Below are 22,899 nucleotides of genomic sequence, written 5' to 3' on the forward strand. Positions count from 1 at the left end.
GACCACCAGTGTCTCTTATTTGTGCTTCTATTGATGCTTGCCTAATGTTTTGTTGATCAGAAGAATTTTCCATACAAATATTCATATGAAATAGAAGAAACACTAAAATCCAATAAAATTAGGAGTGTCTTGTTTGTCCAGCGTATTCATTCCAAACATGGAATGGTTTATCTTCTGGTGACAGCTGTATTCATTCCAAACGTGGAAGGAATACAGCCTGAGAAGTCAAACTCAGGGTAACATTTACCCTGGGACGTTGCCATGGGTCTGCCAGGCTCCGCCTCTCGGTACTGAGTGTACAGCCGTCAGTCACGTCGGCGTGCGAAGGAGAGACGAAAACAGTCTGAGCTGAGTTATGTGATAAGAGCGGAGGAAAACTGTTATTTCAGCAAACTCTGTTATTCCTCACAGGCAGCACGATGCTGCGAAGTGTCCGCGTAGCTGCCTGTAACGTAGGGTAAAGAGAAGAGGCTAGCTAGCCTGCTAGCTTGATTTAGCCACACAGTCTGACAGCCGACGTTTGTAGCCTGTAGCTAACCGGTTACTTTCATCTGAACAAGGTAAGAGCTGAGTGTTTTCTTTTCATCCTAATTATAACACAAGCTGTGTTTTGTTTAGTTGGGCACGGGAATATAAATGTTCTTGATAATACCATAGCGTACTAAAAACAAACTCTAGTAAGTTCAGCGACAAACAGACAACAGCTGACGTAAAGTTACTGTTTAGCTTAGTCAAGCTAGCTTACTGTTAGCTGCTTTAACTGTGGTGAAATGAAACACAAGAGAAAGAGCAACTTGCTGAGTTATCAAAAGATTTTATTGTTTATGCTGGCTTATTTTTTCAGTGTTAACAGGGAGCTGATTATATTTTTATTCTCGGAGACCGATATTTGATCGTTTTTGCCCAGTCGTGGAGACCCAGTGCCTTATAATGGCATTCCTTGGTGTTTTAGATGTAAACGAGTCTCCAACTTGTAAAGTGTCAAGACTTGTCAGTTTCTGATGAGATGGTTGTCATTGCAACCAAATGCCAAGAGTCCACATGACCAAGACTAAGAAGTAAAGTGGCATTGAACTGGTGTGGCAAGTGTCTGTCAGAGCTCAAGAGAAACTGACAGTTGTCTTATTTCAGGTGAACACCGAGATGATACTACAAGTGACAGATAACTTTATTAATCCCAGAGGGAAATTAGTTTGTCCCAGCAGCACACATACTGCATAGATAATTTGGCTCCTTGCCATGATTCTTTACAGACGGTAATATCAGTTGCATTTAATTTTCCTTGGAGTTACCTGTCTTCTGTCAGTGCATCGCTGCAGTTGAGGTGATTGTAGTTTTAATGAAAGTGACATAAAATTTCATACTTTTGTTGAACATCAATGGGTTTATGACAAAATCAGTACATCCAAGCAAAGTAACATAAAAATAATAACGTTCCCTTGTGGTTGTACATTTTTTACATACTTCTGCATCTTGTACAAAGAAGCTTTGTTTCCTTTCCTCATTTTGTCAAGTGGAGGTGCCAGAAGCAGGAATAGTTACAGGTTGTGAATGTGAATTGGTCTAATTTGACAGCATTGATGCAACTCCTTTGCTTGTCCTTTGTTTCTTCACAGTTGTATTATTTGATTTGATTGAAAGTTAATTTGCTAGAAATGGCAGTAAAGTTTTGATTCACCATTTATAAAATAAATAGTATTATTAAGTGTTTTCCTTTTTCCTGTTTTGGCCTCGAGGCGTATAGTTGTATGTACAAAACAGCTTACAAGTTTTAGTAAAACTCTTTACTAATGCATAGTACCATGTAACAATATTACAAAAGTATAAATGTATAGTTTTTTCCCCCAAGATCCTAACATGACTGTTTTTAGTTCCTTGTTTATTTATTTACAGTAGACCTTGTACTTCTTGTTTCTGTTTAGATTAACCAATCATGACACAGAAAGTCAGTCTGTGTTCGGTGTCCCTCGGAGTGGAGGGTATGACTTGTAACTCCTGTGTCCAGTCCATAGAGCAGCGCATTGGGTCTTTCCCGGGAGTGATACATATAAAGGTAAATGCCATATTTACAAAGATACACTTCTTTCATTTAGTGTACATTTAGCATTTTTTTCCATGTTGTTCTCAAAATTCTTAAATTTTGCTGACTCAGAATTTCTTGCATGACACTTCCGTTTAGAAAACAGGATCTGAAATGACTACCATTGTTGTAACGATACAGTCTGTATTTTAAAATATAGCATCAAAACCTTGTAGACGGAGCAGAAATGTATACGTTATTATATCAACAAAATTTTCCTGCCCATCTTGCGGTAATGCAGTTTGATTTATCCCACAGTCTAAGTCCCTCAGGACCAGCCGATCTGATTTACAATCAATCACTGGATCCATTAGAGATAGCTAAATTACAATAGTTCTGGCCTGCTGTTTTGTTTATTGTGTGTTTACCCCTCAGGCTGAGGGTAAATGAGAAGATAACGTAATAGTGTGTTCCAGATAGAGCTCTGCCCTTTGCAGGACTGTGACAGCAGGTCGAAATGCAGTCTGTTCCCACAGGAAATGTCATTTGTGTCTTAATAGAAGTTAGTGCCTGGGTCATTTTATGGTAATCTATAAAGACACGATCTGGGAGGAGTGAATAGATTTTTCTTGGTAGAACAGTTATTGTCTCATTTCTAGCCTTCTGCCATCTCTCGTTCTCAGATAAAAAGGTTAATCCAACAGGCAGCCACATTCACTTACTACTGAACCCACATTGTGGTCTGTAAACTTATGGCTCAGTCAGGTGATCCCTTCAGTGTGTCACATGTTTCCTTCTTGCTGAAGAAGGAGAGCTAAGGGTCATCACGCTGATGAAACATGCTGTTAGCTTACTAAGGCCGTGGACTCATTTTACCCCTCTGTATACTGCTGAGTTCCCTTGTTAGAAACACAATATGGTGGTAATTCCCATGGAAGTGAAAGAAGTGTATACAGTCACTTAAGGCAAGACATTTTCTTTGTGCAGTACATAAAATAAATCGATAAAAATGATGACTCCACAAAAAGTTGTTGAAATAAGTATTCTGACATTAATAACATTGAAACTTGCATCAAATGCCTACTGGTATAATTGGCTTAGTAATGTGCTCCCTACTGTTCTATGGGAAAAGTCTATTTATGCTTTCATTGATCTGTAGGGGGAAAGCCACCTGCGACATCTTTGTTTTTGACAGGGTTACTAGCCTGATTATTAGGAGAAAAAAAGGCTTGACTTAAATGCAGTTATTGATAGCTGAACTGATTTAGCTTAGCCTGATTTCTTTCCCACGTAGTGACTTAATTGAACCCATAGCTTGACTTTTATTTTGTAGGTGTCTTTAGAGCAGAAGAATGCCACGGTCATGTTTGACCAGAACCAGCAGAGTCCAGAGTCTCTCTCAGAGGCCATTGAGGACATGGGCTTTGAGTCAAGTCTGTCGGAGTCCATCGCAGCCACACCAGTCTCTACAGATACCACGCTGATATCCACCTCAGGCCTGACACCTGCAGCCCTAGAAGAGGCTGTGGAGAAGCTATCCCAGATTCAGGGAGTGCTGGATGTCAGAGAGAGCCAGGTCCAGATGGAGCTCGCTGTCACCTTTGTTCCTTCCCTGACCTCAGCGCTGCAGCTGAGCGAGCTGGTGGCCAGCGTAACGCCTCTGGAGATTCCCACACCCAGCAGCCCTGTGCAAATAGGCCTAACCTTGTCTCCATCTCATAGCAGGGGAGGAGGGGTGGCACTCGTCAAGTTATGCATTGAAGGAATGACGTGCCACTCCTGCACCACCACTATTGAGGGGAAGATTGGAAAACTGAAAGGGATTGAAAAGATCAAAGGTAATGCACTAAACCTGTTCATATGCTAGTTGTGTATTACCTCAGCATCTGGGTCACAGGTGTCATGTCATTGTGTACGTCGGTCTCTCTGTGTGTTCACCACTGCTCAGTGGGATTTGACCATGACTCATGAAATCCTTTCACTGGTATTGCTGTAAGGAGTAATGTGTAGAGAGACAGGATAAGTTTGTGAAGCACAAAGTTGTCATTGTGTATAAACTGGCTGTATATACTGTCAGCTGCATGCTGTATATTCAAGAAACATCCTTGTGAAACAGTTTTATCTCTTCGCCTTTGTGTTGTGTTTGTATTTTAACTTTGTCCTGTCTTAATTATCCACAGTTGTTTTGGAGTCTCAGGAAGCGACAATCGTGTACCTGCCTTACCTCATCACTGTCCAGACCATCACTGACCAGATTGCTGTGGCTGGCTTCAAGGCTTTTGTCAAGTCCAAGCCCCGTCCTCTGCAGCTGTCCCCCAGTGAAATCGAACGTTTTGTTGATTCTCAAAAACCAACTGTGTCTTCTCCATCAGAGACTTCAGAGGAGACAGAAATCTTCATAGACACAACACTTGTCCCTCTCAGGGTGAAAGGCATGCACTGCCATTCCTGTGTGGTCAATATCCAAGACAATGTCTCTAAGCTGCCTGGTGTCTCCTCTGTGGAGGTCTCTCTGGAGAAGGAGAAGGCGTCCATCTGCTATGATCCTCTAAAGGTCACAGTGCCTCAGCTGCAGCAGGCAATTGAGGCGCTGCCTCCAGGAAACTTCAAGACACAACCCTGGGACTCCTCGGGCCCTCTCAGTCCTGTATCTATATCGCCCACTCCAGCCTTATCATCACCTTGGCCTGCCCAGGCCAAAGTTTCTGCCTCACAGCCTTGTTTTACCCAGCCTCTGGCATCGGTAGTTGATATTCACATCGAAGGCATGACATGCAACTCCTGTGTCCAGTCCATTGAAGGCATGATCTCTCAGAGGAAGGGGGTGGTGTCAGCTAAGGTCTCTCTGGCTGATCACCAGGGGATCTTTGAGTACGACCCGCTCCTGACCACACAAGAGGAGCTGAGGGAGGCCATAGAGGACATGGGCTTTGACGCCTTCCTACCTGGTGAGAGGACAGATGGTGTGGTTTTTGAGTCAGCCAATTTTTCACATGTTAATGCGCCTCAGCCAGTGGTGGTACTTGAACTGCATGGTTGAGACATCATAGCTAACTGTAAATTTTGCTTTCCTTCAATAACTGTAATTTGTTTTCCACAGAGACCAATTCTCTGCTGCCTGCACCAGATCCCAGTCTCTCCAAGTCTTCGTGTCTAGCACCTGTGAAAGATAAGGAGCTGGACAGTGACCTACACAAAGAAGCCCCCCAAGGACTCAACAAAGACAAGCACTCTAAATGCTACATCCAGATCGGAGGGATGACGTGTGCTTCCTGCGTGGCTAACATCGAGCGAAACCTTAAGAATGAACCTGGTCTGTAAAGACACCAATATATTTACTTATTTCACTGAGGATCAATTGTGTCATTTCTTTTGCTGGGAGCTAAAGAGGATAAATTCTATGTTGTGCAGGCATCTACTCTGTTCTGGTGGCGCTAATGGCCAGTAAAGCAGAGGTGCGTTATAACCCTGAAGTCATCGACCCTGTGAAGATAGCCGAGTGTGTGAAAGAGCTCGGCTTCACCGCCTCCGTGATGGAGAACTACGAAGGTTCAGACGGAAACCTAGAACTAGTGGTGAGTCAATGTAAGGTCGCACTGACATGATCCATCTGTTGCATGAAAAAGACAAGGTACATTCAATGCAGTAATATGTCTCTGTTATTTGAATCCAGAAATAAACATTTCCATCACTGTTTGAGAAGAATGTGGAATACATGCGACCTCTTTTTCAGCAGATGAAATGAATCATACCAGTTCCTCACTTCATACCCTCTTTAATATATTTTGGTCCCTTTTTCTACTTGTGCTCCTCATCGCCTTCTTTCAGGTCCGGGGAATGACGTGTGCCTCTTGTGTTCACAAAATCGAATCCAGCCTTATGAGAGAGAAGGGGATTATATATGCCTCTGTTGCCTTGGCAACCAACAAAGCACACGTTAAGTACGACTCCGAAATTATAGGGCCGCGGGACATCATCAAGCTGATTGAGGTATTGCTCCTGTTTCTGACTGTTATTTATTCATTGGTTTGGTTATTTTTTTCAGTGTTCCTTATTGTTTGTTGACACCGGTTTATATTCATGCAGAGCCTGAAGTCATAAAATGTCTCATACATTTGAAAAGCTTAATCACAAGGGCTTTGGTTTGATCATCAGTTTGACTGTTATTTGTAGAATCTGGGGTTTGAAGCATCTTTGGTAAAGAGGGACCGGACTGCCAGTCACCTGGACCACAGCAAAGAGATACAACAGTAAGTCATTTTATTTTTTTTATTTCTTTTGGATGTTGTTTTTGTTTGTCAGTTTTTTATCCATCTTTGCAACTCTAACATTGTTCTTGTGTCAGGTGTGTTTGTTAGATTTAACTTTAGCTTCAGTTCCTGTTCATTTTTAATGATGACTCAACGATTTGTCTTACGTTTCCTCAGCAGAGAGTTCTGTTTTTAGGTCCTGCAGCTGCTAAAAATGCTTGTACAGAGGTGGAAACACCCCCGCTGAACATTACTCAGTGGACTCTGTTATTACAACATCCAGTTTCTCCAGATAGCTTGGCCCATTAGCACCAGGGAAAATATAAATTAAGCATCTTTTAAGCCTATGGAGAGTTTAGTGTCATGGGGTGAAGGACATGGGCATCACCTGTTTATAATAATGCTGTGTATGCAGGTTTCTTCAGCATTGTATATACACAGCGTTTGTGGGCTTTTGCTTGATGTAGTGCCTTTGTCCCTCAGTAGAGAGAATTTAAAACTAGATTATTAAATCCACTTCTAAATATTCTCACTCTCTAAGGTGGAGGAAATCTTTCCTGGTCAGCTTGATTTTCTGTGTGCCTGTGATGGGCATGATGATCTACATGATGATCGTAGACCACCAGATGAACGTTTCACATGAACACAACGCTACGGCGGAGGAACGAAACCATTACCACTCCACCATGTTCCTGGAGAGACAGCTGTTCCCAGGCCTGTCCATCATGAACCTCCTCTCCTTCCTGTTTTGCGTGCCCGTACAGGTAAATCAGATGGATTAACTTCCGTTCCAGGAGACATGGAAATTTTAGCAGCATATTTCCAGGCTGTGAAAGAGAAACATGTTTGTGGTTCAGTGAGTATAATGTTTTCTGTTTTTCCTCTCCTCAGTTTATAGGAGGTCGATACTTCTACATTCAAGCCTACAAAGCAGTCAAACACCGATCTGCCAACATGGATGTGCTAATAGTTTTGGCTACCACCATAGCCTTCACCTACTCACTGGTCATCCTAATAGTGGCCATGGTGGAGAAGGCCAAAGTCAACCCCATCACCTTCTTTGACACACCGCCTATGCTCTTTGTCTTCATCTCTCTGGGACGCTGGCTGGAACAGATAGCCAAGGTTTAGCTCCTTATTATTAATGTTATCTGAGACATTTAATCTGCCTTTATAAAACGTTAAAATGAACAACCTCATTTTAATTTAAGTCCATTGGAAATTGTTTTGTGTGCCTGCTTCTTTGATCCAGAGCAAGACATCTGAGGCTTTGTCCAAGCTCATGTCTCTGCAAGCCACTGAGGCCACAGTGGTCACTCTCAGCAGTGACAAGTCTATTCTCAGGTACTAGTTCTCTACACTCACTTTGTTTACTGGAACCTTTCGTATCTCTGGTTGATTTTAGATAACAGCGTATATACATGTTTGCAGTTGAGATGTCAGTAGAAAGGTCTATCATGGCATAACAAAGAGTGCACAAACAAGCTGCAAGTAATTTTCCACACTAAGAAAAACACAAAGATATTTGTCTGTTCCAGCTGGGATTTAGATTTAATCTCCAGTTTTAATCATATGTGTCTTGAGAAAACGCACTAGCCGCCTGGAGAATATCATGATATCATATTTGGATTTTTACAGGATTTTCCAGCACTAATATCTGAAATGGAAAGTCACAAGGAATAAGTCAAGTTAGTTGTCTGTTTTGTATCCATCACACTGGGCTTTAAAAAATGAGACATTGCAGAGGAGAAATCTCTAAGAAAATTGTGCATCATTGTTTAAAATCTGATTACAGTAATAGTAAATAACCTTCACATTGTTTGTCATCCATATGTGTTGTTTAGTGAGGAGCAGGTGGATGTTGAGCTGGTGCAGAGGGGTGACGTGGTGAAAGTCGTCCCCGGAGGAAAGTTTCCAGTAGACGGGAGGGTCATTGAGGGACACTCCATGGCTGATGAGTCTCTCATTACAGGTTGGTCGCACTGAGTGAGAAATCAGGTGTCTGCTAAGTGTTGCTTAAAGGCATGATATGAGTGTGGTGGCGATAATAAGCTAAAATGGAACTGTTCATGTGAAGTGAGCTAGAGATGCAAGAGATTTGATTTGTACACACAGTCCTGCTCCGACTGGTCATTGAAATGTGCGTCGCTTTGCTCTATTGTGCAAATGTGAGCAATTTGCACAATAAAAGAATAAATGTACACTGACAGATCTGCAGAGCTACTTAGTTCAATGAATACTCAAAATAAACTGTACTACAATTTCAAACATGGTTGCATCCACATAAGGTTCCTCATTGGTCATTAATTCATCATGTCTTATCCTTGTTCAATCAAAGAAACAACTTTAGAATAAATGAAAAGATCAGTGGCCAACACCATCAGACATGTCATTATTTGAGCAGCGGTTTCTGCCAAAGCACCAGTGTTTCCTCCAGAAGTCCAGCTCCTGTGTTCTGCCGCCTTGTACTGTTGTGTTTTCTGACCAGCTGTTGCTTTGTGATTCCAGGCGAGGCCATGCCAGTGACTAAGAAGCCTGGGAGCTCTGTGATTGCAGGCTCCATTAACCAGAATGGCTCTCTGCTTGTCAGCGCTACGCACGTTGGCATGGACACGACACTGTCTCAGATTGTCAAACTAGTGGAGGAGGCTCAGACCTCAAAGGTGAATTACATGATTTGAGATCTGCCCTGTCCTTTGAGGGTAACATTGGGCAGGTGTCATTTCTGACATTTGTTTCTTTTCTTTTTTTTTTTTTTTCTTTTTTTTTTTAGGCTCCCATCCAGCAGTATGCGGATAAGATCAGCGGCTACTTCGTACCCTTCATTGTTGCCATATCTGTCCTTACACTGCTCGCCTGGATTATCATTGGGTTTTTGGACTTCTCACTAGTGGAAAAGTACTTTCCTGTGAGTTTTCTTTTCAGTTTGAATGTCTGAATGTACCAGTCTCCTCAGTATAGCATCAGTAAATGACATCTGTTCTTCTTTATTCCTTTCATCTCTCCAGTGAAGGTGATCAATATTGTAATTAATCAGAAACAAAATCTCACAATCCCATACCCCCCCCCCCCCCCCCCCCGCAGGGTTATGACAAGAGTATTTCCAGGTCCGAGGCAGTGATTCGTTTTGCCTTCCAGGCCTCCATAACAGTGTTATGCATCGCCTGTCCCTGTTCCCTTGGCTTGGCAACCCCGACAGCTGTCATGGTGGGCACAGGGGTTGGAGCCCAAAATGGTATTCTGATAAAGGGAGGAGAGCCACTTGAGATGGCACATAAGGTGTGTTAACAGTGATACTCTGACACCCTGTGTGCAGTCAGCCAATTATGTAACAGACCAACTGTCTTGCCACCTTATGAAATGGTTCTGGTTTGCTAGGTTACAAAACCACATGAGTCTAAATATTTCTCTGATGAAATATCCTAAAACATTTCAAATTCAGCCTGATAATATTTCTTGTTGGCTTTTATTATCTATCTCCTTTTTATGTGCAGGTCCAGTCGGTGGTGTTTGATAAGACTGGGACCATCACATACGGTGCTCCAAAAGTTATCCAAGTCAAGATGGTTGTCGAGGGGAACAAGATGCCTCGTTCCCGACTGTTGGCCATCGTCGGTACAGCTGAGAACAACAGTGAACACCCTCTGGGAGCAGCTATCACCAAATACTGCAAACAGGTCGGTCTCTACCTTAAATTTCCCCTTTCTGGAAATGATCTACATGATCTAGATTTATAAAATGTTATAAATCTAGATCATGTAGATTTATAAAATGTTATATTAAGCATCCATCTTCATCTGTGTTCAGGAGCTCGGCACAGAGTCTCTTGGCACGTGCACAGACTTTCAGGCGGTGCCGGGCTGTGGCATCCGATGTCAGGTCAGCAACACGGAGAACCTGCTGAAACAGGCGGACAGCGACAGCGAGGACAACAACCAGCGTAACAGCGTCCTCGTCCAAATCAGTGACACCCGGATAACCACCAGCTCCCATCCACTCATCATGGACCCACAGCCACTAAGTAAGCTGGGAAATGCAGTCTTAACATACTGCTGTAATCATGTAAGCAGCAGAAATACCAAAATATTGTCATATAAGTCTCTCAGTCCAGCCCGTGTGTTCTCTGTGTTTAGGCCACGTCCAGACAGCCAGCTACGTCGTCCTGATTGGCAACAGAGAGTGGATGAGGAGGAACTGCCTGCAGATCAGACCTGATATAGATGAGGCCATGACGGAGCATGAGCGCAGAGGACGCACTGCCGTTCTTGTAGCTATAGACAGTAAGTTTTGCTGCTTAAGTCTAATATCGCCATCATTGCTGGACCAACTGCTTGTTGCTATTTTCTTCTCAAAAGCATATGCAGAAAGACAGTTGTATGTTTCTTTTTAAACATTTGTGTTTCTGCACAGACATGCTGTGTGCGATGATAGCCATAGCTGACACAGTGAAACCAGAGGCTGAGCTTGCAGTACACACTCTGACCAACATGGGTCTGGAAGTTGTGCTGATGACAGGAGACAACAGCAAGACAGCACGGGCTATTGCTGCCCAGGTATGAAGCATGTGTCAGTAGGGGTTTGTTGTTTGTATGTTGTTGTAGCTGGACTTTGACAGGTGTGACACCAGTTTTGAATAGAGGAGGATGATGTGGTTGCTGAGAAGAAAATATTAGCAATAATAATAAAAAGTACAGTTAAATCTTTGAAACCAAGGAAAATATCTAAATGTAATTTCTTCAGCATCTTGTTTTACCATTTGATTGTATTTTTCTGAGCCTGTCGGTCTCTGCCTGTCCTCCAGGTGGGTATCAGGAAAGTGTTTGCTGAGGTGCTTCCCTCCCACAAGGTGGCCAAGGTGGAACAGCTGCAGCAGGCAGGCAAGAGAGTGGCCATGGTGGGTGACGGTGTTAACGACTCACCTGCTCTGGCCATGGCTGACGTGGGCATCGCCATAGGAACCGGGACAGATGTGGCCATAGAAGCGGCAGACGTGGTTTTGATCAGGGTGAGCGTTTACGCTTGAAGGATTTTTTTTCGTTTAAAGTCTGTCATGAATAAATGGCAAACGTGATATTTCTGCCCTGCAGCGTAGAGGTAGAATGTTTTTTGCAGTGTCACATTAAACATACAGTAAACAGCATAGTGTTATATTTTATCAGTTACCTAAGATGTAAAACAGGAGATTCTGCAGTATGTCATATATTGCAAGATAGGTACATATGTGCTTATTATGTTCATTTTTTTTGTCTTGTCCACAGAACGACCTCCTGGATGTGGTGGGTAGTATCGACCTCTCTAAGAAGACTGTCAAGAGGATCAGGATCAACTTTGTATTTGCTCTTATCTACAACCTGGTCGGCATTCCTATTGCTGCTGGTAGTTCACTGCAAAAGATCACAGTTATTTATTGAAATTCTATCACACATCAGACGACGATCACTCAAATAGTTTTGACCACAGCGGTAACGTGAACTTTATCCGTTCACAGGCGTATTCCTTCCCATTGGTCTGGTCTTACAGCCGTGGATGGGCTCTGCTGCGATGGCGCTGTCATCTGTCTCTGTGGTTTTGTCCTCTCTTCTACTCAAATGGTAATGAGATATTTAATGCTTTTTTATCGGCGCAGTTCTTTGAGCACAATCATCTAAACCATTTCCCCCAATCTCTTTCTATATTTGTCTTCCTCTGTGTCTTTGTCTAGTTACACTAAGCCCACTGCAGAGAAGTTGGAGGCCCGACTGGGTAACAGCAGGCGTCAGGGCAGCCTGTCGGATGTCAGCATCCACATCGGCATGGGCGAGATGCGTCGTCCCTCCCCCAGACTCAGCCTGCTGGACCGCATCGTCAACTACAGCCGTGCCTCAATCAACTCCCTGCGATCCGACAAGCACTCGCTGAACAGCTTGGTGCTCAGCGAGCCCGACAAACACTCGCTGCTGGTGGGGGATGCGCTGTGCGAGGAGGAGTTTTGCTGAATACGTAAGGCTCACATTGGCCAGCAGTAACTTTTGTATTCTGAAGTAGGCTGTAATTGTATTTTTTCAAGGCTAGGCCACGCTAAGCTGAAAGGGTTACATTGAATAATGGCCCATCCATCTGCTGTAGGTGCCTCGGGGCAGCTCTGTTGATTTGAAGAGAGCTTATGTGCCCCTTGTTTTCTTTTAGCTCAACCAGTGGATCAGATGCACTTCAGAGCATGCTGGGGTGATTTCCTCTCCTTCATCAGCAGACTGTCTTTTGTTGAGGTAACTGCCCTCGGGCACACTCTTTGACCAGCCCTTTGACACTTTGATCCTCTGACACTCTGTGTACAGGAGCAGGAAGCATCTTCAGAGCCTTGATGCTGGTGTCCACACCCAGGAACCGTGGACATTTGCCAGTACAATCTTTAACATCTATCCAAAGACATTTTAACAGTGGTGCACCTTGTAAGAGTGGACACTACAGAGTTATATTTTAACTTAATTTTCCTTTAACGGAAAATTATAGTAACACTATTGTATTATTCTGTTCCAGAGTATTTATATTACCTTTATTTATCTTTTTTTTCATTATATCTGATGTGAACAATGAAGTCGTTGAATCCAAATGCCAATTTTCATTTTCAGTCTCCCAGAATGTGTGATTATTGAACAAGGTAAGACATAAAAACTGACTCTAAGACGTCTTGTAACTCGCTGCAAGCTTATGTTTTGTGCAGAACGCCAGTGGAGTGAGATGTAAATGTCAGTTTGACCCAAGTGCCAATTGAAATGCCACCTTGGCAAAGTCCAACACATTCCAAAGATAGCACTGTACAGAGGTTACCTTGGACATAATGTGCACGAAGTGTGAACAGAGATAAGGTCAAAGCAGAGAAGGGGAAAGCCGACTGTGAATGGTGACGCCAGCTATAGAGGTCATAGATTTCTGTAGTTGTGTCAACCCTCTGCATCTTTGGATAATTATATAAAATGTGTGTCAGTGAATGTGAACATTATTCGTTGTTAAATTTAAACAGAAGTTGTTACATGAATGACATTGTGCCTGGATTACTTTATGTGCTTACTGCAAAGAGAAGGTTTGTGTTATGAAAAGACTGAATCGTAAATGCATCGGCGTTCTTTTCAGCGCCACAGGAGGCAAGATGGTGTTACTGTTTCTAAGGACTTTGTTCATTTCTCTGCTTTTCCATATGATGAATAATCATCAAAGAAACTCGATCAAAGAAACATCTTTGCACCCAGGGGAGCAGACTAAACACAGCTGTGTCCCAGCAGTTCCACCAAACAAGTTACTGAGAAACAAACGTCGATGAATGAAGTAGATTTTCATAAAATCAAATTGTACAAGTTGTAAAAATTGAAATGACATCAGCTACATCTTGCAGTTGTAGACAGTGACTGTTCAGTCGTCTATGCTTTAGTTTTTCTGCTGTAATGTGATTACAGATTTTTTTTTTTTTTATATTACTATCTGCTGTGTCAGATCAGGAGATAATCACTGCTGTCCATCCATCTATTCCTTCCATTTTTGAGTGCAGACTTTCTCTAGTGTTTCTTACTGGCAGTGAGAAGAGCCATCAGGTCGTCCTGCCGCTTTCCCAAGATGCATTATGCTCTGTCGCTGTCACAGCTTCTGAGTGTTGTTTTGCCAATCTGCTGTTTCTGTGCATTGTTTTGCGAAGAGGTCCGTGGGACTTCAGATCTGTGTGCAGTTAAATTAAGCGAGTTTACGCCTGCTATCTTTCACAGTTCTTCTGAACATTACGTGCCTTGGAATAAATTGCTTTTGTAATGTCACTCTGCTGTGTGCAGTTTGAACCAGAAGGTGGCGCCGTACGGCCACGTGTTCATCATCAAAAAACCAAAACACAAGATTTCATCAACTTTATTTCATCCAGTTAGTCTAAACATTACATCACTCCAGTGTACTGCAAAACAATCAAATACCATTTTTTTGTAATCTTTTTAAAAATATTCATTTCAATGAATGCAAACTGTGAATGACGCAGTTCGATTTGTATCGCTTTGGCTGTAGTGACATTTCATTTGATTTGGTTGTGTGAAGCTTGTGATCATGGTAATTTAATATTCTTAAACACATTAAGGGGGAATTAGTTTTCATTAGTTCTGGTCAGAGGTTAAGTGGACGCTCAGATGTCATGTCTACCAAAGGGCAAATTCAGTATTTTTTTTTTTCTTACTCCGCCACTGATTTACTGAAAAGCATTGTGGTCAGGAAAACTGAACAGGTTTAACAAGTTTTTAAAAATGTGCAGCATTTAACATCTCTCACAACATTGTGCTTCTCTGGACCGACGCACCGTAAAACAGCAGTAATTGGAAAATGCTACATTCAGTTACCTTGAACACGAGAATGACAAACTTCACTTCAAACCAGCTAGGGAACAAGTCCGACTCCAACATATCTCTCTGGAAACACTGACCATTTAAAATAAAGTTACTCTTACGGCAATATATATAAGTAGATTTACATTATATTAAACATTAAACACCTTACAGAAATCACACACCATGATGAGCAAAAGATGCAATGAAATCAAATCAGAGTTCACAAGCATCTGATGTTTTCTAATTTAAAATGTAAACCTTTGCAGTAATCGGACCAAATGATTTCAACGTACACTGGGTCCTAAAGTTACATTTAAAATCAAATCAAAGTCTCGAAATGAGGATAAGCTTGTTAAAGATTTTAATATTTCTTGTGACTTTTGTGGCTTCAGTCCATCTTTTTCGCTCTCGTCCCTGATTTAAAAATGTCTCATGATAAATCTGGCGTGTTGTTCAGTTGTACAGTCAGTCTCTGATGTGAAACTGGCCTACGATTTGACTTTTGTGCAGTAAAATACAGTCGCTGTTAATGCGGCACCACTAAGGCCATCAGCTGAAAAGGGATGGCAGTCTTGTGGATGAATGCAGTCTGGTGTTCTTACATACCAGACGGCCATTATCACCTGAATACTGACTGCTGCAGCAAAGGTACAGAACGAAAGCCACAGCCTCAGACTGCACCTGCTCTATCAGCTCACCAGGCCAGAGCTCTGTGATAGTGTGTGCTGACGTAACTGGATGTAATAACTAAGCTGTAGATATTTCTCACCTTAAGAGCAAGATACAAGGAGGTTGTTGCTGATCTAAGGTTTTAGCTCGAAAGCTTGAAATGTGACCGTGTTTGTGATGTTACAGTCCATAGAGCAGTTTAAACAAAAAAACACTGGCCTTAAGGATCCTTCCATATATACCACTCTTGTCTTGAAAAATACTATAGTGAGAATGTTTTTGGTGTTTTTTTTTTCCCTCCCCAATACTGGTATCTATATCTAAGATAGACGGCAATTGTACAAATACATGTACTGTAACACCTTCAAAACAATATGATAAAACTCCCACAACAATCTAAAATGCGCCACTTTGCGCGGTGATAATCAAACTTCTTAGGATGCTGCATTAAGGTACAGAAGACAGATGCGGTACGAGTCTGTGTAAGGCATGAATGAGTCGTTGAATTTTAGCGGGATCGAATACTGTGATCAGAAAATCCTGACTAACTGCTGGAGATTAGGGATTATGGAAACGAGAGCTGGTGCGTTTTGCTGAAATGATCATCAATAACATTTCTTGTCACCACCGCTCAGCTCTCCTGAACGTAGCCCCGGTGTGACTAAATATACAGGAAACAAAAAAGAGTTTTCAGAGAACTCAGGGTTAAATCCCATGACGCTCGTGTGAGGAATGGTTTGTTCATGCATTTTTTGACAAGCAGAATAAATAGTACGATAAACACTAATTATTAAGACATCAAATAGCACCGTGTTGGCCCATCAGTGGCTGCCACCATCATAGCATCACATTTTACAGGATGGATCCCTGGAGTATTGTTTTCAGATTCATGATTTGATGTCAAGAGGCCTCAAGTCTTGCTGCGTGTCACTCGTTTGGCACAAATGCACTGAATTAAAGAGAGCTGAAGTGAACCTCATTCTTTGAAATGACACTGTCAAGATACGGAGGTTGTAATCGTTGATAGAGGTCTAAAAAAAAAATGTGAGTACTGATTTGGCAAATGCATGAACTGCAGAGATCTTTAACTAAGATCTGATTACGATAAACTGTAACGCAGGTACAAAATAAATGCCTGCGAACCTCAGGTAGGAGAGTATGAAAATGATTTGGCGGCAACAAACGGTCCACAAGTGACCAACTTAAAAAAATACTGTACAGAAAAAGAAAAGTCCACTAAAAACAATCTCACACGGGCCGCCTTGTCTGTCCTGAAACACGCGGCCCCGTCAGAGAAAATCTTCTCGAGCGATTACAATGAAATCACACTGACAAAAGCAAAACATCTTGTTACAAAGAGACTGACTGAGAGGAGGAGTCCGCGGATACCCATCTGAGTGGTGGAAATGAGGAGACACAAACTTAACTTTGGCACACTGAATGAGGAGGGCTGGCAGAGAGGCAAGGACCGAGCCTGCAGCTGTGTGTTATGGCAGTGTTTGGATGAGGGGGGCTGCACACTCATAGCCCTTTGTTGAAGTAGACCCTCTCCACTCCTGGGTGGTTGGCCCGGATTTTCTCCTGCAGCTCGGGCTCCAAGCGGCTGACTGACATAGAGCTGGATCAGGGGGTTGGAAAGGGAGAAACGCAGGGGGTTAATGGGTCAAACACGCGCACTGTAGGCGTATTATGCAACAGTTCAGGCAGAAAAGAATCGTGCAAACTCTGCATATATTCATCTAGAGAAAAGGCAAGGTCCGAACTGGTTACTGTTATCTCAGTGTCAAGTTCCTACGTTTCACTCACCTCCTCTGAGGGAACAATGCGCAGCACAGTGGAGTGGCAAACACCAGGCTGAAAAAGAAACGCAAATAATTATTTAAATCATTTTTCAGTCAAAATGACAAAGATTTGCTGGTTCCAGCTTCTTAGATGTGAGGATTTGCTGCTTCTTCCTGTTTTACACCACCTGTAAACTTAATATCTTTGTGCTGAACTGTTGGCCAGACAAAATAAGAAATCTGAAGATGTAACCTTGGGCTTTGAGATATTGTGATAGGAATTTTTCACCATTTTCTAAGATTTCATAGACCAAATGATAAATTGATTATTCAAGACGAAAATCAGCAGATCTATCGGTGACGATGACTGTTATTTTTTTTCCCTAGTCCTAGTTTTTGATCTAATTAATTAATGAAGAAAGTTGCCGTCCTATTGTGTACACAGTGCTGGCAGGATGTGCTGCTCACGTCACTGTCATCTCAGGAGAGCAGAACTAAAGGAACGTCGTCACATGATTTTAATTTGCCATTCAGGGCTTTAAGTCACAGGAGGCAAAGAGGAGCCAGGAAACATCAGTGACACGCGAGGGTCTGTGGTATGTTGATTAGATTTCTGGACTCACTCAAAAAAAATCATAGCATCAATTGAGTAAATCTTATGAGTACATTCCTCAAGAGATACCTCACAGTAACTTGAACAGAAACATTTAGTTTTCTAAATCTTAGGATCACTGAGATTTCATATGCTTGGTGTAAAAAAAAACAAACAAAAAACAAAATTTTAAAAGAATCCGACATGGCGGCTTATCAGGTGGACCATCTCTGACGACTCACCAGAATCCCACCAGGCTGACTTGAATAGGTGCACTCATCCATGGGAACTTCTGAAAAGACCAGGCAGGAAAAAAAAAAAAAAAAACGAATGAGGGGCACAAAAGCAGTGGTGAATTCCCATACTACAGCGGCCTCATGTACTCAGTGCTTTTCATTCCTCTCTCATGTGTGATTACTAAAAGGAGCCAAGTGGCAGAGGCAGTGTGGAACATCAGGTTCCCACCACTTAGCTTAAAAACTTCATGGTATTTTATAAATGATTGATGATGAAGTTGTGGGACATTACTGCAGCACACGCATTCCTACGTAGTTTGCGACTTGAGAGGATACAACTAATTCAGAAATACTCCTACCCTCAGAAAGGCCTTCTTCTCCAAATGGTTCATTAAAAATGGAGGGATAGCTGTAAAGACACAAAGCATTACTTAACAAAGCATTTTCAATTAAAGATTTTTACAAAATAAATTGCAGTTTAAGTTGGTGGTTTCATGCTGGGGCATTTTATTTTTGACTAAATGATGCCATCAGCTGATCATACAAAGACCTCATACCCATTCCTGGAGAGGCCATGAGGATCCTGGAGACCACAACCTGAGATATAGCCTGCTGCGCAGCTTTTGTCGACTCTCCTAACCTGTTGTCGTTCTCGTCTGTTATAGGGATGCCGTGTTGGAGCTCTCTGAAGACAAAGAAAATGCTCTGTTACAGGGACATTTTAATCATTAGTGTCTTCTGAAGGTCACAGCCGTGGCTGCACGTCCTCCTTACCTTTGTCTCATCAGTGGGATGTTGATACAGTTGGCAGCAGCTACAGCAGCAAATGGAACAAACCGTCCAATCAGAGGTGAAACATGCTACAGCACAGAGAGAAAGAGAAGACGCATAAAAGAAACAGGAGGGAAGACATGAAACACCTGGCAGCACAACCAATTTCACCTTTCAGACCAGTAGAAGTCTGATATTATTGCATGTTATATTTCAGATGGTGTATGTGAAGGCCAGGATGTAGAACACAAAGTCACTATAAAAGCTGGCAATGATAACATGCTGATCACAGAGCACGACCCTGTAAATAATATGGCTTCTCTATGACAAAGAAACTGTTTGTGCATGGCTAACACACCCGTGCTGCTGAGGTCAATGCATTAAAATGAGATGTGGAAATGGGGTTAGATGAACTGATACCTTTGTTAGTGCATTTAGTCCTAGAGCGGTGGCAACTGCCCCTGTGGTGGCAGACACATAAGCTGTGCCAAGCTGACTGCAAACAAAAGAGTCACTGGTCACATCATAACGAAAACTGTCCGCACAAAAAACTGTCGAGCTAAAGGGTTAATATGAGCCAGTGTCCGCGCCAAAGTGTCTGCGTCTCACCTGACTGTGATTGGTGCATCACCGCTCCTGTTGGTGTAGTTGACTATTGCGTTGAAAGACTGATTGATCCACTGCCAGAACAACACCGCTGGAGTCGTCCTGCAAGATTTAAAGCAGAAGAGTTATAATCAAGGACAGCGTGGAGAAGAAAAGTATTTTACCTGCTTTACATTACAACTGAAGGTTGGATTTTCCAGCCAGCATTCTAATTTTAGTTAGAAAGTACGAAAATTGACTTTATTAGAAAACAAATTTGGATTCACTGGGTTTAAACAAATATTTTCCTTGCGAGATGTTGCTCAGTAATACATAAATATGCACAGGTGAATAATAGTTTAAGTTATAAGAATACTATCAGCCAAGGAACAAGTATTACCTATGACTTTCTTACTCCAACATGTCAAAATGTCTCCTATGAAAAAGGCCTATTAGTACAATAATAGTTTAAGTAGCAGTAGTAGTAGGAATAGCGGCAGTGACCGTCCTACTGTATAGAGTTAAATTTATAAGCTTGGTGTTGCAGCCTGATTATATCCTCAAAAAAAAAAAACAAGTTCTTACTTGTAAAATGTCATCATGCATCCAGTGATCGTCATATTCATTGGAACCTGCGCTGACATGCGGCCAATCAGGATCATCTTCTCCCCAGTGTCGGGATGGAAAGCCGAGTCAAAAACATATTTGGCTCTCCACAGCTCATCCTCCGTCAGCCCTGGAGAGACTATACCTTGCCTGCGAGATGGCAAAGTAGCAAACTTCATCTAATAACAGCACTGCATTATATCTGGTATATCTGGTTATTATCTGGTTATTGGTAAATTGAGAATGTCTTTGTAGCTGTAGCCTGGTTTACCTGTAGTCAGTGATGATTTTGTGTGCGTGTGCTAGTTGTTCATTGGTGAGGAGGATGTTCCTGGGGTCCGTGACAGTGAAGAAATGTTTTGCCCGACCTACAAATGTGCTCTGGTCCCACCGGGGCTCCTTGATGTTTATGGAAGTGGATATCTCTGCTGCCATGTTTATCTGGGGAAAGGGAACATTTTACAATAATCATATCAGGGTTTTGGCAGTGAACAGTTTATGTATGAATGGTGCTTTAAGGTTAAAGGATTTCCCAGTAACCTTCTTCTGGAGTAAGTAAATGGAAGCAGGAAGGGCAATCTGACACAAAACATGCTAAATTAAAGCACAAGTTCTCCATACCAGATAATCGACTAAACTGGAGATTAGTTATCTAGAAAACCTGTGTTTCATGACTGCATTGTGTTGATGGCTGATAGTTTTCCTGGAATCTGGGGGCCCCTGCTCCAGCTTTCACTCCAGGAGTTTACAGCCCATCAGCCCTTGTTTTCTTTTGCAGACACAAGTCAGTGAAGGAGGACTGGTGAAAAAAAAGGGCTTCTTTCTGGATTGCCATGCTGCTAATTCAGCATAATGTTGCTATGGTGATGGCTGACCTGACACAAGGGTTGTGAAGCGCTAAATTGCAAAGCCCCATTATGGGAACACACACCAACCCCCCAAACTGTGGCTGAAAAGCAGCTCTTGGAAAGTGACAAAGCCCTTTGCATGTATGTTGAGAACGACTGTGAATAAAAGGGCGCTGTGAGTTAAGTACAGCAGATTATGCAACATTTGGGTTTTATTTCCTCCTTTATTAAAACTTGCATGCATTTACAATTCCACAATCTGGAACCAGATAAGACTGGCCTGCAATGAATAGACAGTGCCCTATCAGAAACATCAGCTTTGTGGATGTGCCTGCAGAGTGCTCATTCCTCTTTGTGTGGGGTCACCACAACCCAGTCTGATCTGCTTTTTGTTGAACCATTTGTTCCATGCTCCTGTGGGGAGACCGGGGAGACACCAAAGTATACAGCAAAGGCAAAGCAAGAATCTGCAGCAGCATGATGAAACTCCACCTGAAATTGCACCAAAGATGGCTGCTGGATTGACCACAAAAACAGAAAAAAAAAAAAACCTCTCTTGTTTGCAGGCGGCCATGTAGTGCAGGAGGCGTGCTGTCTCTTTAAATTGAATTAAACTACATGGGGTTCTCACGAGATGGCAACAAACACCCCGTTCTCTGGGCTTATCCAATAAAACACCAAATCACTGTCCGAGCTGGTCTGCACGGAGGCTGCATGACACTAACTGCAGTCCACCCCCCCTGTTAATGACATTAATGTGAATATAACGCTAACTTACTAATGAAGGTGATATTAGAGGACTGAACTTTGGACTGACACGGCCTTTGATCCATAAACCCTCAGCTGCTTCTGCCCTCACTCTCAGCCAATCAAAGGCGGCCTGCGTGGCTACACATTAACCTGCGATTCACAACAACTCCTTACAATCAAAGGCATCGCCTAAATACCACATGCAGCATCCGAGGACGGTCTGTTTAACCTTCATTTTTTTTGTGTATGTGACTTGTATTACACTGTAATAGATGTCACTGCTTTGTGTCTGTGGTCGCAGGGCAAACATGCTCTGTGACTGGATACGGTTAATTGTTCAACCCGACGTAGACCAGTCAAATCTGGACTGTAACTGGATGCGTTCCTGCGTCTGAACGAGGCGCAGGAAGCTTTACCCAAAACCGTGAAAACATCAACCATTTTTGCCAGTTTGCGAAACGGCTAATTAGACACGGCATCTGTCCGGCCCCGATGACCGTCCAGCTGTGCGCCCCAGATTCAACTAGTATCAGCCTGCCACATCCACACCTCCAAGCAGGCTTTTCCCAACACGTCTAATCACAGTTTCTTCTCATCTGAGACACAAGTGCACTCTGCTTCTTTTTTTTTTAATGTCGATGACTTAATGAATTCATTTTAAAAACACAAGACAAGAGACTTACTGCACTGTGGGCTCCGGCGGTCCGCAAGAGGTGTCCCTGAAAGGCTGCAGCCAGCTAATTTTACATGCAGCAGCGTCAGCGCAGCACACAGGCACATCCCCCCAGCGTCAGGAACCTCACTGAGAAAGTAAAAGTCCTGTCTCAGAGCAGCAGGTCACATTGTCAAACACTGGAGAAATTAGAAATACCTACAGGACAAAAAAAGGAACAGAAAAAAAGTTCTGGAAATGAACGCTTTCCTACTCTTCTATGAAACAGTACAAATCTTTGTTTGGGCTGACAAATCAAGTTTCATATCACTAGATTCATTTCACTTCCTCCTTTAAATGAGGCTTTTATTTTCAGCAGCGAGCTGAGCACTACATCCGTAAATGTCCTGACACTTTCGCTGCTTTGATCCACAGGCAGTAAATCATTAATAATCGCTAAAACTTTGCAGGATTTCCACACACACACACACACACACACACACACACACGAGTGTGTGCACAACTGCCTGACGTTAATAAGCGAAATTGATGTCAAGTGAAAATGTAAGTGTTCCTTAAAACAAAGAAAGAAAAAAACATTCATTGGTAAATTAAAAAAATATATGTACATAACATATTTATTAATTAATATTTATTATTATTAGTAATGAAAAGCCAAATTAGTTCCCTGTGGTTTGAAGTGGCATAATGCAACCCTGTATTCTTGTCCCTTTCGTGCTTGAAAATCATTGTATAATGAATACCTGCAATAAAAAAAAAAAAAAAAAAAAAAAAAAAAAAACATA

General features: G+C 42.4%; 2 protein-coding genes across 7 annotated transcripts; one reads left to right on the forward strand and one right to left on the reverse strand.

Moving 5' to 3' along the window:
• Nucleotides 1–301: 301 nt before the first annotated feature.
• On the forward strand, nucleotides 302–19,059 carry atp7a (ATPase copper transporting alpha). Of its 6 annotated transcripts, none has more exons than XR_005894735.1 (25): nucleotides 302–560; nucleotides 1,923–2,053; nucleotides 3,354–3,858; nucleotides 4,201–4,968; nucleotides 5,121–5,333; nucleotides 5,432–5,595; nucleotides 5,849–6,010; nucleotides 6,194–6,270; nucleotides 6,812–7,034; nucleotides 7,162–7,395; nucleotides 7,523–7,614; nucleotides 8,115–8,242; nucleotides 8,779–8,933; nucleotides 9,044–9,178; nucleotides 9,355–9,549; nucleotides 9,765–9,947; nucleotides 10,078–10,291; nucleotides 10,404–10,550; nucleotides 10,681–10,823; nucleotides 11,072–11,275; nucleotides 11,529–11,646; nucleotides 11,759–11,861; nucleotides 11,972–12,249; nucleotides 12,436–12,515; nucleotides 18,547–19,059. XR_005894735.1 is itself a non-coding variant. In XM_041048598.1 (25 exons), exons 2-23 carry the CDS (start codon nucleotides 1,934–1,936, stop codon nucleotides 12,243–12,245), a joined length of 4,557 nt encoding a protein of 1,518 aa, XP_040904532.1. In that variant the 5' UTR covers nucleotides 302–560; nucleotides 1,923–1,933; the 3' UTR covers nucleotides 12,246–12,249; nucleotides 12,436–12,474; nucleotides 12,585–13,984. The 6 variants fall into 6 exon arrangements, 2 of the variants coding, with proteins under 2 accessions (XP_040904532.1, XP_040904531.1); XR_005894737.1 differs by lacking the exon at nucleotides 18,547–19,059 and adding an exon at nucleotides 12,585–13,984; XM_041048598.1 differs by lacking the exon at nucleotides 18,547–19,059 and adding an exon at nucleotides 12,585–13,984 and having other exon boundaries at nucleotides 12,436–12,474.
• On the reverse strand, nucleotides 14,124–22,345 carry sfxn1 (sideroflexin 1). The gene is made up of 11 exons (XM_041048599.1): nucleotides 22,125–22,345; nucleotides 20,115–20,284; nucleotides 19,823–19,993; nucleotides 19,262–19,360; nucleotides 19,073–19,148; nucleotides 18,656–18,741; nucleotides 18,439–18,566; nucleotides 18,241–18,290; nucleotides 17,888–17,937; nucleotides 17,079–17,126; nucleotides 14,124–16,890 (listed from the first exon to the last, which is right to left on the reverse strand). Exons 2-11 carry the CDS (start codon nucleotides 20,276–20,278, stop codon nucleotides 16,794–16,796), a joined length of 969 nt encoding a protein of 322 aa, XP_040904533.1. The 5' UTR covers nucleotides 20,279–20,284; nucleotides 22,125–22,345; the 3' UTR covers nucleotides 14,124–16,793.
• Between the last annotated feature and the right edge of the window lie 554 nt (nucleotides 22,346–22,899).

Source organism: Toxotes jaculatrix, chromosome 10, assembly GCF_017976425.1.
Source record: "Toxotes jaculatrix isolate fToxJac2 chromosome 10, fToxJac2.pri, whole genome shotgun sequence".
NCBI lineage: Eukaryota > Metazoa > Chordata > Actinopteri > Toxotidae > Toxotes > Toxotes jaculatrix.

Bases quoted from the DNA above. Each gene is read 5' to 3' on its own strand.
- atp7a (XM_041048597.1), top strand. From the start codon at position 1,934: ATGACACAGAAAGTCAGTCTGTGTTCGGTGTCCCTCGGAGTGGAGGGT. The intron at 8,934-9,043 runs GTGAATTACATG...TTTTTTTTTTAG, and splicing joins AGGAGGCTCAGACCTCAAAG to GCTCCCATCCAGCAGTATGC. The intron at 10,824-11,071 runs GTATGAAGCATG...CCTGTCCTCCAG, and splicing joins CACGGGCTATTGCTGCCCAG to GTGGGTATCAGGAAAGTGTT.
- sfxn1 (XM_041048599.1), bottom strand. From the start codon at position 20,278: ATGGCAGCAGAGATATCCACTTCCATAAACATCAAGGAGCCCCGGTGG. The intron at 19,361-19,822 runs GTAAGAACTTGT...TAAATCTTGCAG, and splicing joins TGCATGATGACATTTTACAA to GACGACTCCAGCGGTGTTGT. The intron at 16,891-17,078 runs GTGAGTGAAACG...CCCCTGATCCAG, and splicing joins GCATTGTTCCCTCAGAGGAG to CTCTATGTCAGTCAGCCGCT.